Genomic DNA, 17,306 nt, shown 5'->3' with positions numbered 1-17,306 from the left:
AAATGCAGGACTCTACTTTTCTCACAGGTGACTACTTAGTTTTCCCAGCATCAAAGTTGCATCCCCCTCCATTGTCCTTACCCTAATTTAATGATCCTTATTGCATTTATCACCTTATAACTTACTACCTTATTTACTTATTTATTATATTTATGGTCTGCACGAGACAGAATTTAAACATCATGACGGAAGAAAATTTTGTCCATTTTTTTAACTGCTGTATCTCCAGTGCCTCAAACAGTGCCATGGCACATAGTAGGCACTCAGTGAGTTTGGTTGAATGAATGAACCCATTATTGAAAACATTTATATCTTGTTCAAAGATTTTAAAATCCACTTCTGTTATGTTATGAATCTTTATAGACTGGGTCTTTCCAGAATCTATTTTATTTAATAATTTTTCTAGCCTTTTGATTTCAGCATGCTTTTCACCCATTATGATATAATTTATAATGAACTAAAACGTTTTTTAAAAACATAAGTTCCATCCTTTTCCTCTTCCCCTTTTGTTTTTGTAGTCTCAAATTACCCGTTTTTGTTTAGTGAGTTTGTTACCAAACTATAGATAGCTATAGTTATTTTTCTGCTTTCTTTTTTTCTCTCCCTTTAACCTTTATACTATAATAAAGTATTTAAAAACCTATCTTGGTAAAGAGTGGTAATTTTCTGGTTCTATTTATCACCTTGCTCAAAGTTTTGTGTATTTTTGTCCTTTTGTTTCTGATAGAAGAGTTCCTTTCAACATCTCTTGTAAGGCAGGTCTACTGTTGATGAACTCCAGCTTTTGTTTGTCTGGGAAAGCATTTATTTCTCCTTCATATCTGAATGATAACTGTGTTATATAGAGTATTCTTGGGTGACAGTTTTTATCTTTCAGTATTTTGAGAATGTCATTCCACTCCCTCTTGGCCTGTAGGGTTTCTGCTGAGAAATCTACTGATAGCCTAAAAGTGGGGGTTCCCTGGTAGGTTACCATCTTTTTTGCCCTAGCTGATTTTAAAATTCTTTGTCATTCACTTTTAACAATTTTAATATTATGTGTCTTGGAGAAGGTCTTTTTGCATTGACGTAATTAGGTGTTCTCTTAGCATAATGGACTTGTATCTCCAGTTCCTTCCCCAAGTTTGGGATGTTCTCAGCTATTGTTTCTTTAAATAAACTCTCTGCTCTCTTTTCCCTCTCTTCTCCTTCTGGGATATGCACTATCCTAATGTTGCCCTTCCTGAAAGAGTCAGATAATTCTCTCAGGATTTCTTCCTTTTAAAACTCTTATTTCTCTTTCCTCTTCTACTTGTATCATTTCTAGATTGCTATCTTCCAGCTTGCTAATTCTCTCTTCCATATTGTCTGCTCTGTTTCCAGTGCTTCTAATGTGTGTTCTTCATCTCATTTATTAAGTTCTTCAGCTCCAGGGTTTCTTTTTGTTTCCTTTTTATTTATTTTAGTTATTTTTTATTGATGTATAGTTGATTTACAGTATTGTGTTAGTTTCTGCTGTACAGCAAAATGAATCAGTTATACCTATACATATATAACCACTCTATTGAGTAGAGTTCCCTGTACTACACAGTAGGTTCTTATTAGTTATCTGTTTTATATATAGTAGTGTGTATATGTCAATCCCAATCTCTCAATTGTTTCTTTTTAGAGTTTTAGTCTCTTTGGTAAAATATTCTTTCTGTTCATTCATCTTTATTCCTGGGCTCATTAAACTGCCTTTCTGAGTTTTCTTATATCTCATTGAGTTCATGGGCTGTGCCACTGCAGGTGGGGGAGTGGCAGTGAGGTTGTGGTCACCTCGGTGGCTGGAGGGACAGGATCCCAGGCCCCACTGTTGGTCAGTTACATGTAGCCATGGGTGCTGGTGTGGTCTGGAGCCTGGAGTCATGTGTGCTGCTTCCCCTGCTGCTACTGTGTTCTCTGAAGATGTGGGCACAGCTGCTGTGGTCAGAGGGCCAGGATTGCAGGCACTGATTCCACTGTTCCCTTGTTCCATCTCTTCTAAGTGTTCCAATCCACCTGCCTTTAGATGTACAGATGTGTGGAGTCCTCTGGAAAACTGTTGTGTTGGACAGTGGCACCTTTGTTGAATTGTGGATGTTTTATTGGTTGTAGATTGAAGGGGAGAGACAGAGGTAGTTTTTCACTCTGTCATGTTTCTGACATCACTGTGAATGTACCATATTTTCTTATCCATTCACCCATTGATGGACATTTGGATTATTTCCAGTTTTGGCCTGTTATGAGTAATGTGGCTATGAACATTTGTGTACAAGTTTTTTGTGTGGACACAACTTTCATTTATCTTTGGTTAGTGCCAAGGAATAGGATTGCTGATACTTATGGTAAAGTGTATGTTTAATTGTATAAGAAATAGTTTCCAAAATGGCAGTACAATTTCACATCTCTTCTTATCTTTAGGTTTTCATTTTCTTTCGTCAAGTTTTGTAATTTTCAGCATACAGATCCTGCACATATTTTGTTACTTTATAAAAAAGTATTTCATGGGTTTTGGTGCTAATATAAATGGTTCAGTTGCTTAAATTTCTACTTTTCAATCGTTCATTGCTAGTATATAGAAATATAATTGAATTTTGTATATTGACCTTTTATACAATAACTATTAAACTCACTTATTAGTTCTGTTAGCTTTTTTGTAGATTCCTTGGGATTTTCTAGGTAGGCAAGCATCTCATCTACAAATAGAGTTTTGTTTTTTTTTTTTTTTTTTTTAAATGTGTTTAAGATTTATTTATTTTTTATTTTTTTGATTAATTTATTTTTGGCTGTGTTGGGTCTTCGTTTCTGTGCAAGGGCTTTCTCTAGTTGTGGCAAGCGGGGGCCACTCTTCATCGCGGTGCGCGGGCCTCAATAGTGAGAGTTTTATTTCTTCCTTTTCAATCTATAGGCCTTTTATTTCCATTTCTTGCTTTATTACATTGACTCCAATATAATTTTGAGTGGAAGAAGTGTGAACTGACATCCTAGATGCCTAATCATTGGAAGAAAACATTCAGTCTCACCATTAAGATTGATATCAGCCATAGGTTTTTTTGTTTGTTTGTTTTGGGGGGGGCGTAAATGCCCCTTGTCAGGTTAAGGAAGTTCCCTTTTTTCCTAGTTCACTGAAAGTTTTTATCATAAATGGATGTTAAATTTTGTTTAAAAAATTTTTTGCCTCTATTGAGATTATCATATGTTTTATTTTCCTTAGTTTATTGACATGGCGAGTTACGTTATATTTAGAATGTTGAACCATCCTTGAATTCCTGGAACAAACACTAAGTGGTCATGAATTTAAAATATATATATACTGCTGGATTCAATTTATTAATGTTTTGTTAAGGATTTTTGTAAATATATTTATGAGGGATATTGGTAATTTTCTTGTCAGGTAATGTCTTTACTGGTTTTGGTATCAGGGTAATGCTAATCTGCTAAAATGAGTTTGGAAGTAGTCCCTATTCTTCTGTTTTATGGAAGAATTTGTTTAGATTTATATCTTCCTTGAAGAATTAAGTAGAATTCTCCAGTGAAGTCACTTGGGCTTGGACTTTTTTGTTGTTGTTGGAAAGTTTTAAACTACAAGTTCAATTTCTCTACAAGATATATTACCTTTTAAACTATTCAGGTTATCTATTTTTTCTTGAGCACATTTTAGTAGTTTGTGTCTTTCAAACAATATCTCCATTTAATCTAAGTTGTCATATGTGGCACCTTTAAAATTTCTATAGTGATAAAATGCAATTAAATATCTTGTATATTAGTACTCTGCCACTTCACTGGTTTTATTAAATCATGGTCAGAAAATGTTGTCTGAATAATTTTTATATTTTAGAGTACCATTAAAGTTTTTTTATCTTCTTGTAGGATAAATTTCTTTTAAAATTTCATAGAAATGCTTTAAATATGTTTTCTCTGAACAATAGAAACTATATATATATATATATATATGTAGTTTTAAAATATATATATATATATTTTTTTAAATGGATAGTATTTGACCAGGGACACTCAGATCTTATCTTTGCTACCAACACCCCACTCCAAAGGAAAGTATATCCCTGAGGACCAAGCCGGGCAAAGGACACTCCTGGGTACTTTGGAGGTTTCTCTCTAAGTCCCAGTAGAGAATCCTAGTGAGCGAACTTAGGTTGGATTCAGATCTAAAGCCTGACTCTGCTCTCTTCAGCCTGAGTTTAATCTAGGAATATAGCCTTGTCTGTTATGGATAGTTTGGTGGGGGGGACCCAGAGCCCTGGAGTGAGAGTAGGAAAACCAAAGAATCATCCCAGTGCCTTTAATGCTTTGAGTATGACCACATGCCTCCCTCCACCATCTGTGCAGAGAAATAAGTGTCCAATGGGAAAGATAGGACCTGCCCCCAATGCAGATCCCACCGCTGTTCAACATGGTCTTAATAGTATCTTATAGAGTCTGCCTTCTATCAGTATAAAATAAGTCTTGGTCATAGTTAATATTTTTGCTTTGAATTCAACTTTGATATTAATATTACAACTTTTAATGTTTTGAGATTTCACATTTGCATCTAATATCTTTGTCCATCTCTTTATTTTCAAACTATCATTTTAATTTAGTTTTTGTTCTTATATACAGCATATAGTGCATTTAGTTCTTAAACTTATCTAAAAGTATTTGTCAGTATTTGATATGAGAGTAATGTGTTTGTATTTATTATTTCAGGTATGTTCGGTTTTATTTGCTATCATTTTACTTTGTTTTCTGTATTAAACACTTCCTTGATATTTTTTCTTTAAATTTTTTTAACATTATGCTATTAGTTGATTTGTTTTTATTTAAGTTTTAATAATATGAAAGTTATAAACCTGTTTTTAGAAAACATAATTGTACCTTTGTTTCTCCATCAGTATCCAGTTTAAAACTGGACTTGTATCTGGGAAGATAGAAATGCAACATGCTTTTACTTCTGTCTTCTGAGAAACCTAAATTATTGTGGAAAAACCCTGCAAATTTAAATCCATACTATTATCGAGAATTCTGTTACTTATCTTTGCTTTTAGAATCATTTGTTTACATTTCCACGTGCTACATTAACAATGATGATTTGGACTTAGTTCTGAATTTTTATGATTTTATTTCTTGACACCTTTTCTCTGTAAGCCGTCTTCCTTATTCCTGCCTTCTTCATTTTTATTCCTTGCTCAGTTGGCTCAAGCACTTCTCTGAGTAATCATTTTTAGGAAGGTTACATGGTTGCACTGGGTGTTGGAGAGTGTATGTCTGTTGCTCCCACATATGAATAGTACTTTTTCTAAATGTATAATTATTGAGTTACTGTCCTTTCCCAGCAAACTCCACACACATTGTTTGAAGCTGCATTTATATAGCACACTCTTTGTTAAAAAAAATCTCAATTCTAAATTTACTTGGGGTAGTTTTGGGAGGCACTGAAAGTGATAGTAGAGCCTAAAGCCACCCCCAAGCCATCCTTTTGTGCCCCAATGATTCTGTCGGGCATGGTTCTGTAAATTCACTTTGTCAAGTAAGTTCTGATTTGTTGTAACATTTCTTTGCTACCCAGAGATCTGATAGTCTGTCTGGGATCAGAAAGGGCTTGTATTAAGAGAATGGCAACCTCAGGGGAGGTTCACCTCTTTTGGCCAATCAGTTCCCCATCCTCATCAACCTTTGCTCGCTAAGCCTGGGCAGAGGTAGTGGGTGCAGATGGAGAAGGGAGAAATTAGAGGGGGTGGGGAGATCTTATAGCTCAGCTTAGCCCAACAGTATCCATCTGTGGCCTGTTCCATTTGGCAGTGCCGCAGTTCTATTAGGCATCTGTCCTCCCTCTTCTCCAGTCTTGGGCGCAGTCTGTGAGCATTGCTTTGGGATCAAATCCCACTTGGGGTGGAATTTGGGTCACGTGTTGGAGGCTTCAGCAGGGCAAGAAATTGCTCCTCAATGACTACCTTGTCTCCAGCCATAGGGTAAAATGAGGCACAACTGCTGGTGCTATAAAACCGTCTCCTCCTACTACTAATGGGAGGAGCCCAGCCTCCAGGGTGTTTCTCCTTTGAAATGTATCTTACTAACATTCCTCACCCCCAAAGTGCACTTCCCACCCCAGCTGTGAGTCTCATTAATGTTTAACTGTCTTATTCATGGGGTGACTTGTTTCAAGAAATGCATATTACAAGACAAGAGCTTCCCTGAAGGTCCCTTATTCTATTGTTGTAGAACAGGTTTGGCCATAGTTTGATGACTTGCCCAGGACCCCACAGCTCACTCATGGGAGAGCTGGAACACACATCTCTTCTACCATTCCCTTCTGTCTCCACGCTCTGTTGCTTTAGTTGATGACCCCAAGCTTAATCTTACCATTAAACTGGGATTAGGGCTTTACAGTCAAGGGAAAGGTTAGTGTTTTTTTCACATATATTCTACATAGGAAAGAAAGAAAAAAAAAGAATCAGGTGAAATTTTTACAGTTATTAGTAAAAAGCATTTTGTTAGGCAACTTCTGGAGACTTTAAAAATTATATTTATAAAGGCCTTTGTTGGTTAAATTCATACTGTATGTTAGGAAAAATCTGATACACTTGAAAGCTCTGAAGTTTTATTTTTACTTCTTTTTGCAGCAGCAAGATTAAGAGAATTGTGTACTTCATTGTATCATCCTTCACTTTCAGGTATGTGAGACTCTAGAAAAGGAGGTAATTAAGTATGTATTAATTTAATATCAATATTTTTTAATGGCAAAGGATCTGGGAGGGAACAAAAAGCATTTCCACTGTCAGTATGTCGCTAAATAACCTTTGTACCCCGTTTAATGCAATCTAATTTATCTTGGAATTTTAATTGAAGCTGAACATTAAGAATTGCAAAGAAATGGCATGTACCGAGTCTAATAGCAACATATTAACATGCTTTTTGTTCACCTGTAAAAGTAAAAATAATGAAACATGCATTTCAAAATTCTATAGCTATAAGGAAAGTGTTTTAGTAAATACCTTATTCACCTAGAATTATTCCTTAATTCTGGAAACATTTTACTTAGATCTTTCTTCTCTACATGATAGTAAGATTTCATACTATGTTACAGATTCACACAATATACTTGCTTCCTTTTAAATTGATAATATTTTAATTTGCATTGCAATTGTGAAAAAGTGCTTTAAGATTAATTTATCTTCATAGATTATACAAATAGTATAATCAACTTATAGAGAATGTGTTCAGCATATATAGGAAGAAGGCTTAAGAGTTACTTTAGAGTTCAATTATGTATGTATTCATGGAATTGAATTCCTTCTTATGTGCCCAGAACTGTGCCAGAACCATCCATTGATATGTAATCTTATATTTGTTGATAATCTCACTGATAAGAAGCCTTACTGGTCAAAGTAGTCTTTTTTTTTTTTTTTTTTTTTTTTTTTACATATTCCCTCATGGATTTAATCTGATTATAAAATATATATATATTAGACTAAAAAATATATAAATATATATATAAGAAGGAGGAAAATCTCAAATTAAAAATTAAAAAGCTGATAATTGTCACAAATATTACAACATCCAGAACAATAACATAATTTTTAAAATTAATTGACTGCTAGATCTCTGACCTTGTAACACTTTTTCTGTATCTTTGATCTGCATACTCTTTGGCTGTCTCTTCATATGACATGTTATGTTATACTTTTCTATAGAGAGAACAGAAAGATAATTTTGTCTTTCCTCTGACATGATTTTTTTTTTTTCACACACACACACTGTATTTTATTTTTACAAGAGATAAATAGACTGACACCAAGCATTGTACATGGATGACCACAACAAAAGCAACACTGATTGCAATTACCAAACATGAAACACACTCATACTATGTCATAATATTGACATTCAGTCCAGTAATCCTCCACTGTAACAGCTCCTTTACTTTGCAGTGAAAATTGATTTGTATATTCTTTGCCTCTGAGTCCTTGTGGGATTTTTTTTTTTTTTTTAAATTCAGACAGAAAGTCACACAAATTATACTCATCCTCATCAGTTCACTTCAAAGTAGTCTTTTAAGGGCTTATGTTAGTCATGCTTTCACTTGGTTTTTATTACTAAATTCTTTAAAAATATCAAGATTAATGAGGTTTAATTTATTGTGGGAAATTGATAGAAGACCCTTCTAAAATTCTTAAATTTTAAGAAGAGTTTACAAGTGGAAACATGTAATTTTAATGTAGTTTGCCTATTCTGTCTTGGAGCGTTGGTCTGATGTGTCTTAATATAAAAGGGCATGATATCATGAAGTGGTTTAGTCGGAAATTTATTTCCCTAACAACTGCTTCTATTGGGTGAAAGCAGAGTAATTTATGTTCAGATTCTAAGAGCAGTTCTCCCTACCACTGAACAGTTTAATCCAAAATAATGACATTTTGATATCAGATCATTGGGCTGAAGTTAGTCTACCTATAGGGGTGAAAACCATTTTATCCTTATTTGGTTTATTTATTTGTTTGTTGTAGAATTTTTGGAATTTTGCTGATCTTTGTGGATGTGTCCCTCATCATTACAGACATAGTTGTCTCTGATAGCACGATGTATATTCCTTTGGAATATCATTCAGTTTCTTTAGCTATTGCTTTATTTTTTTTCATGGATGTTTTTCTTCGAGTATTTATAGAAGGGTAAGTTTGATTAATTTTTTAAAAGCACATAGAACTATTTCGTACTGCTATGAGAAGCATCCCAAGTAATTACCAGGTCAACCCAACTAAATATGCCGCTCTTTATCAGAATAATTCTCCTCGAAGGCATACTCCACAAGAGAAACAACAATCCAAATCCCAATTTCTATCAGATTGAGCTTTACTATTACTATTGCAACTGGCACTCTAGCCTCCAAACCATGTATTCTAGATGGTTCCTTCAACAGATAAAGCTTAAAGGGTTTGCAAAATGGGGCCAGGCAGCTAATATGTCTACATGCACATTATTAAGAGGAATATGTATGTGAAGTATAAATATTGATATTTTTATTGAGTTCAATGTAAATAAAAGCTGACAGTATATTAAATACTAGATAATAGATCATGAGCAAACCCTACCTCAGTTAAAATAAAAATTTGTGGTACTTCCCTGGTGGTCCAATGGTTAGGACTCCATGCCTCCACTGCAGGGGGCGTGGGTTCGATCCCTGGTTGGGGAACTAAGATCCTGCAAGCTGCAAGGCCAAAAAATTTTTTAAAAATGAGAAATTTAAAAATAAATGAACAAAAACTTGTGTTAAGCTCTATGGGAGAGCGAGTCAGGGACTAAATTCCCCAGCCTCACTTCATCCAGAGCATTTCGGAACATGCTTGTCTCCTTTCTGGCTGAATCTCTGTCCTCATGCCTCCGAGCTAAGGACAGTTGTCCACTCCCAGGTTACTCAGAGCCTAAAGGGGCTACCCCAGGATTAGAAGAAGCTTTCCCCGGAGCCCCAGTGCCCATGGCTGAAGGAGCTAGTGTTGAGGAGGAGGTGCCGGGGCTGAAAGTTCAGCTTTGCACAGAGGAGGCCACACCAGGTCACTGGGATTCCACTGTGGGTGCAAAACCAGGTGATGAGTTTGCAGGCCAAAGTAGTGGACCCGTCTTGCTCTCACAAGCTCCTTTCATGCACTTCTCACAGCCCGTTTCTCTAGGGCTGTGACATGTTCAGCTTCCATTGTCTGATAGCATGGCTCACCATCCCATCTCTCTCTCCCACCTGTGTGAAGGCAATGCTTGCCTCTTGTTCAATGGTTTGGTTATACCTCTTACTATACTTATGGTTATACTTGCCATATTGATGCTTTTGTCCTATATAAGTATAAAATGAGCATGAATATTTTTTTCCTTAATCTAGTCTAGTAAATGCACTTTAAATCATTCATCAAAGCAGAATTCCTTTTTTAAAAAAATATTTATTTATTTTGGCTGCGCTGGTTCTTAGTTGCGGCATGTGGACTCTTAGTTGCAGCATGCACGCGGGATCTAGTTCCCTGACCAGGGATCTAACCCCAGGCTCCCTACATCGGGAGCGCAGAGTCTTACCCACTGGACCACCAGGGAAATCCCAAACCAGAAATCTTAAGGGGGATGAGTCAAATAATTTGTGCTCTTAAAATATCCCTATCTCTTCTTTGGGGAAGCATAAACTTATATATTTTTTTGTTTTTTATTACAGGGTACGACCGTATTTTTCTGATATAGTTAACTCCTTAGATGCTGCCATTATTGTGGTGACTCTACTGGTCAATATCGCTTATATTTTCTATGACTTTAAGGTTCTTAAAGATTTCCCTGAGTAAGAAACATATGCTTCCCTTCTCTTAAAGTTTTTCTTTCTTAAAAAATATTTTCTGTGGCTTTCATTTTGTGTAATCTTTTTAACTCTGAATGTGCTAATTCTGTGCTAAATAAGCTGCTTGAAAATGAAACATTGAAATAAATTTCCACATATCTGGAAACTAAAGGATGGTGGTGTTTAGAGACCAGTGAAGGGTGTCCACGCTGAGTACCTTTAGTTGAATGAAGAAGATGGTGCCCCAAAGAAGAAACTGGGGACTTGCTTCTTGTCCTAACTTGAACTTCTCTACATTTTGAAATTCCCACTTGCGCTTCAACCACAAATTTCTTACACGTGAAATTCCTGGGTTTTTCCTGTAACCAAGAGAGTACTGGTTTGAGTTGATGAAAAATTTGAGTGACTCCAATGATGATTCTCTAAAAAGGAACAAATGGAAGAGAAAACGAGGTGACATGGGTAGAAACACAGAGGTAGAATTTTTGCAGTATAGTTAACATGATGAAAGCTGAGGCAAAGTTAGAACTGTTAGGGATCAAACAAAAATGTGTATGAGAGACCGATGGCTTCTTTTCTTTCTCCTCCTCTTTCTACTGTGGCAGTGAGAAAAAGAAGAGCGGAAGTGTTCTAGGATGTAGCTGCTGGGTGGCTCACTAGGCTTATTCCTTAGTCAAGACAGCTTGCCACTTCCTGCACTCCAGCTTCTCAGGACTTTGACTCAGGTCCCAACAAAACTTGATGTGATAAGCTTTTGGAGTTTTTGAAAATAACCAGAACCAGTATGGTCTTCAGACAGGCAACCTCAGTATCACCAAAGAGCTTGACAGAAATACAAGAAGAAAAACACCTCAGGGCCCACTCTAGACCTACTGAATCGGTATGCACACTCAAGCTAGAGAAGCACTAGCCCAAACCATCAGTTCTTTGCCATCGTGTTTCTTCCTGATGGTAGGAGACACACTTGGGAAGTAACTCATCTGCTACCTGCCTGATGTGTGTTCACAGCTCTAGTGAACCCCTGTTACTCACAGGAGTAACAGAGGGGAATAAGAATTCTGTTTTGATGGGGAAAAGATTGAAAAATGCTTGTCTTAAACCACAGAAGTTAAATCCACAAATTCTGAGAGTCTACCATATGACTTTTTCTTTAAACCAGAGTTTCTCAACACCAGCACTACAGATATTTTGGACCAGATAGATATTTAGTAAGGGAGCTGTCCTGTGCATCGGTACTGAGCAGCTCCCCTCTACCCACTAGATGCAAGTAGCAGCCCCTCACAGGCAGTTGTGACAGCCAAAAATGTCCCTAGACATTGCCAAGTATGCCCGGGGTGGGTGGGGTGGGTGGGAGGCTTGAGCCAGGGGGGCGTGTACAAAATTGCCCCTGGTTAAGAACCACTGCTCTAAACTTAGTCCATACTGACAAAATCCTCTGTTTCTAAAGCAAAAGTGAATCTTGTAAATTTATTGTTAGATTGACAATGATTTTACGACCTCTACGACTTATCATTCTGATAAGAGTTTTTCATCTGGCTCATCAAAAAAGACATCTTGAAATGCTGACCAGGAGGATGGTAAGTGGGCAAAATATGTTTTATGATTCAGAAAAAATGTTTGTGTTTCAGAAAATACTGGCAAGGGTTGTAGATATCTATATATTGTTCTTTTTTTATGTTGATTTATGTTTTACAAATGAATGACTGTTTTAAACCCTCAGGTTTCAGGAAACAAACGGCGATACAAGAAGGATGGATTTGACTTAGACCTCACTTACGTTACTGGTTTGTGAAGTTTATCTCTTGATTTGCCTATATTAACATCACATTTTTCTTGTGTGTGAGTAATTAATTATATGCTAATTTTGTTCTTTCCCTGTCTGAGGCATGTTCTTTCAAAGCATTTTTTATCCATGAAGACATATGCCACTATGATAGTGTGATGTATTTGGGGTTTAACCCTGAAAATGGAAAAATCTTAAATTTCCTCTCAATTCAGGGCTACTTGCTTATAGTATAGGAAGTTGAATGGATTTTCAGCTGACTCCATTCGTTTGGTTTAGAATTCATTGAGTTCTAGTAGGTATCCTCGGTCCCAAGGATTTCAGAGAGACCTGTTCTCTTCCTAGAACCCTAGAGATGAGGTCATTGCTTTGTAGGTCTCAGGTTTCTGAGTCAGGGGGGACGCTGGAAAGCACCCTAGGAGTTCCCAACATTGCTGGAGCCAAGATCTCTCATTCTCATTTTTCTTTGGTGTTTAAATAAGAAATAAATTCCCACCACAGGGGGCCCTCCAGACTAAAGTCAATGCAAATTTGTTGCATAAGGCTGGAACCAGTTGAGACTTGGGAACACTGAATGTAATGGTCAAAATAGTGGATAGTTTAATATCCAGTATTGGATATTAAATACTGGATTAGTTAGCTAACTAGGGTTAGTTAGGGTTAGGGTTAGGGTTAGTTTTTTTCCTGTCATTCTCAATCCTGAAAGTTCTTTTCTATGAAAACAGTCTGATTATATGTAAGTCGAGTTCTCATATATTGTTTCACATCTATAACATTTGTTAATAGTGACTGTTTTGACTTCCAGAGCGTATTATTGCCATGTCATTCCCATCTTCTGGAAAGCAGTCTTTCTATAGGAATCCCATTAAGGTAAGAGTTGTTATCTAACAAATGTTCACATTTCTCAGTAAACATAGACTGTGGAATTGTAAGATAATTTTGGCCCAGAGATGACAGTGTTCTCCTAAAAATTTACACTTTCAGGTAAAAAATTATCATGGATTGCTGTCAATTACCTTTCGCTCTGTGATGAATCACCCGCAAACTTAAATGACTTGTAACAGCAAACATTTACTTTGCTCGTGATAATGTGGTTTGTGAATTTGAGTTGGGCTTAACTGATCAGGGACACGCTTAACTAATTTCAGCAGAGCTAACTCATGCATCTGTGGGCAGCAACTGGGCATCTGAGGGCTGGCTAGTCTAAAATGGCATTGCTGGATGGCTCCAAGTGATGTTTCATTCTGTAACAGGCTAGCTCAGGCTTGTTCACATAAGGCAGTGGCAAGGAGCTCACTAGCATCAAGCAGAAGAATGCAGAGGCCCTGGCTCTCAACTAGTATAATGTGGCTTCTACCTCATTCTATTGGACAAGCAAACTACAAACCCAGTTCAGATTCAAGCAGACAACAGATGCCGTCTCGGGAAGGCAGGAATTGTGGTGAATTGTGGCTGTTTTTCATGGTCTATCATAGGGAAGAAGATTGAGAATTCTTTAACTAAAATGTGTATTCTTAGATTGAGATCCTAAATTACAGTGGATACATACTGCTTTAGGTTCCGTAGATTAAATAAAGTTCAAACATCAAGTGATGCTTACTATGAAATGCCAGTTAAAAGTCATTGTTTAAGAAGTTTGCATATGTGTGCGGGTGTGTATACATTAGTGCAATTTACAGTATTTGTTCTATCTCAATAAAACTGTAATTATGTATGTATATGTGTGTATGTCTATGTATAAGTATGTGTATATATAATTATACTTTGAGGCATAAAAATTACTGTAAATTGCGCTAATCTCATGTATATCTTGATAAAATTATATATAGGTATATATACAGCCAACACCCCTATCAAAATATAGAACATTTCTTGCTTTTTTTCAGTCAATACCCCAACACACTGGAGGTAATTACTATTCTCACTTGTGTCACAACAGATGAGTTCTACTTTTTTTTGAATTTCACATAAATGGAATCATAGACTACATCTTCTGTGACCAGCTTTTTATGCTTAAAATGAATTCTGTGGGATTTAGCCAATATTGTTGGGTGTACAGTAGTTCTTTCTAAATAGTATAAAATAATATTTATTGCTTCTAGAATACTGATTGAAAGCTCAAGCATTCAGTTTACTTACAGAAATTATACAATTATACATTGCTTCACAAAGGCAGCAAACACATTATACTCTAAAAAGTCTACTTTACAGAAAATTAAAAATTCTAAATATCAAAAGGTACATCTGAAGAAACAAGTATAAATTTGGCAGCCAGTAATTTTGACAGGAAGTTGTACAGCTTGCATGACTTTAAATCTGTGAATATGACCTTCAGTCATTTAGCTCAAGTTCATCATTAATTTATTAATTTTTCCAATATAATTGTGTTTCATACCATTGACATTTGCATACTCTAGAATATGTTAGAAAGAAATGTGTAGTATTCACAAATGTTCAGAAAAGCAAGCAAAAGTTCTGTGAATCGGCCCAGTTCTTCTGAGATGGTCTCACATCAGCTTCATAAGCATATTCAATCATACAAAATAGTAAGCTAATGTTTGAACACAATTTCCAAGATAAAGCACATTTTCTCACAAATAGTGAAGTCTTTTTCTCAAGCACCACAAAAGTATACAAAAGAATTTTAGTTTGAACAGATCTGTCAGAACGTGTTTAACCTGATATTTCAACAGACTTAAAGTTTCCATGCTTTCACAAGGACCAGATTTTTAATTACTTAGAGAAAGAAACGGCCTTGAAAGATGTGGACTCGATCATTACCAATAGAAAAAGTATCCAATGCATATCTTATAGAAACAGAAAAATAGAACATTTCCCCTCTCAGAATAATGTGTATATAATTATATGTAATATATATTATATATACTATACTATATAGCATATATTAGATAATGTATAGTTGTACATGTAATTATATAATATATAATACATTTCCTTCTTAAAATAGTGTATATTTAAATAAAATGTATATTATAATATATATTAAATATATATTAATATATAATGTATAATATATAAAATTAGTATATAGTATTTGTAATATATATCATATGTTATATATAATTATGTTATATATAACTGCATATAAATTTTATATAGTATAACTATATATTATTCTATTTATAAATATATATTACATATATATCTTATCTCTTATAGAAACAGAAAAACATAACATTTCCGCCTTAGAATAATACATGTATACTTATAGATAATATATATTATACAGAATAATGTATAATTACATGTATAAATTATATATTGTATGTATAATATATGTCTTATATAACATGTAAATATATTATTTCATTTATAAATATATAATATAAACTCATCTCTTATAGAAACAGAAAAATATAACATTTCCCCCTTTATAATAATATATTTATATATAATTATGTTATTATATATAATTATATAATGTATAAATTATATAACTATATATTACATATCATAATTTTATAACAATAATATAAAAGTATGCATATATTATGAATATATTAACATCATAAATATATAATACTGTAAGTATATAGATATGTAACTTATATAAATTTATAATTTATATATTATATAATTATATAATTTATATTTTGTATGAATGATATGTAAATTACAATTTATATATCATTTATACAGTATATAATTCTGTTATACATATTTGTATATAATGTTATATATGTTATTACTTTATTTTATATTATATGATATGTATTATATTACATATGTTATATCATATAACATATATAACATTATAAAATATGTTACACATAAATATACATATATTATTCTAAGGGAGCAAATTTTTAATTTTTCTGTTTCTGTAGAAGATGAACATATATGTAATTTATATTTATAAATATAAATAATATAACTACCATGAAACCCTTTAATTCATATGGTAAATGTTGAAACTATGACCAAAATATGAAGACTGCCAGAGCTGTTAGAAAAAGACTAGAAGCCTTTTCACATATGTATAATCTAAGCATGATACTCTCCAAAAAAAGAAAAGGAATTGTAATTATTACCTTCCAGTTTGAAAACTTTAATTCTAAATTAAAAAAAAAATCTATACACAAGCCACTGAGTTAACCAGATCCTCCCCCGCCCCCCCAAAAAAGTGTTTAGTAAGCAGGACCCAGAAGAGCTGATATTCACAGTTCCTACAAGAACAACTCTTTCAGGGTTTATCCCATGAAGTACTTTATTTTACAACCATCTTCTCGTGCAAAACTAAAGGTCCATTTGATTACACAGAAATTTCATACAGTGTAAAACTAGAACTGAGTGTGAAATACTGCATGTAAGTATTTCTAAATAGTCTTGTTCCATCGGTTCATCAGTGACTTCTGTGGCTTTATAGTCATTTTCTGTGGAAGATTCTGAGAGAATCTCTCCAGTTCTACTGGAATTGGAGCCTCCTAATTCTTCTGTTTCATGGCAGTCGGAATCCTACTTGCAGGGCCTCTGTTTTCACTAACTTCAGAATGTAAATCTTTCTCATCCAGAGACAGATGAGATTCCTCTATTTGATTATTTTCCGCAGAATTCTCTTCATTTATAGTTAAGGCATCATCAGATTCTTTCTCTTGAATTTTTTTTTTCTGGAATCATTTCTGTTGTTAAAGACACTTTTCCTCTTCATCCTCTTCTCTTTGTCTTTATTCTTAGATGAAGCTGGTTCTTCTGTTTCTTCTGTCATAACTGAAGAAATGTGACTAGAAGTTGTTTGGTCATCTCTGACTTCACCTTCTTTGTCACACTTGAGTTTTTTAACCTCATGTCCCCCAGCTCCCAGACCATATTCATTTGGATGTTTATTTTCTATACGGCTCACTGAGGAACTCCTGATCCAGATGTCAGAGTCACTGTGAATTTTGTCCTCATCATGCTGTAAGTTTGTAAAGACTCTTTGCTCCCTGTGCTCTGAGGCAAACCCTTCCTTCCTTCCTTCCTTCCTTCCTTCCTTCCTTCCTTCCTTCCTTCCTTCCTTCCTTCCTCCCTCCCTCCCTCCCTCCCTTCCTCTCTCCCTCCCTCCCTTCCTTCCTTCCTCCCTCCCTTCCTCCCTTCTTTTCTTCCTTCCTTCCTTGTTCTCTCCCTTCCTCACTCTCTCCCACCCCCCCATTCTCTCTCTCTCTTTCTTATTGTATAAGTTGCAGGAGTACAGCATTAAAATTCAACAAATGTATACACTACAAAGTG

General features: G+C 34.9%; 1 protein-coding gene and 1 pseudogene across 2 annotated transcripts in view; one reads left to right on the top strand and one right to left on the bottom strand.

Moving 5' to 3' along the window:
• The window catches only part of TPTE2 (transmembrane phosphoinositide 3-phosphatase and tensin homolog 2), a 91,736-nt gene that overhangs the window by 33,554 nt on the left and 40,876 nt on the right, over window positions 1-17,306 (top strand). Inside the window, exons 12-17 of the mRNA XM_082365456.1 lie at window positions 6,618-6,668; window positions 8,499-8,660; window positions 10,181-10,300; window positions 11,775-11,874; window positions 12,018-12,081; window positions 12,886-12,950. Coding sequence (XP_082221582.1) covers window positions 6,618-6,668; window positions 8,499-8,660; window positions 10,181-10,300; window positions 11,775-11,874; window positions 12,018-12,081; window positions 12,886-12,950 — 562 coding nt within the window. The remainder of the gene's footprint in view (window positions 1-6,617; window positions 6,669-8,498; window positions 8,661-10,180; window positions 10,301-11,774; window positions 11,875-12,017; window positions 12,082-12,885; window positions 12,951-17,306) is intronic.
• On the bottom strand, window positions 12,974-17,249 carry LOC309615783 (serine/threonine-protein phosphatase 4 regulatory subunit 2 pseudogene; annotated as a pseudogene). Its single transcript, XR_014249808.1, has 2 exons — window positions 17,222-17,249; window positions 12,974-17,162 (listed from the first exon to the last, which is right to left on the bottom strand). The product of XR_014249808.1 is annotated as a serine/threonine-protein phosphatase 4 regulatory subunit 2 pseudogene (transcript).

Source organism: Balaenoptera borealis (genome assembly GCF_965194805.1).
Source record: "Balaenoptera borealis genome assembly, chromosome: 18".
In the NCBI taxonomy this organism is placed as follows: Eukaryota; Metazoa; Chordata; class Mammalia; order Artiodactyla; family Balaenopteridae; genus Balaenoptera; species Balaenoptera borealis.
Note: the sequence above shows the minus strand (reverse complement) of the source record. Positions and strands in the feature narration are given on the sequence as shown.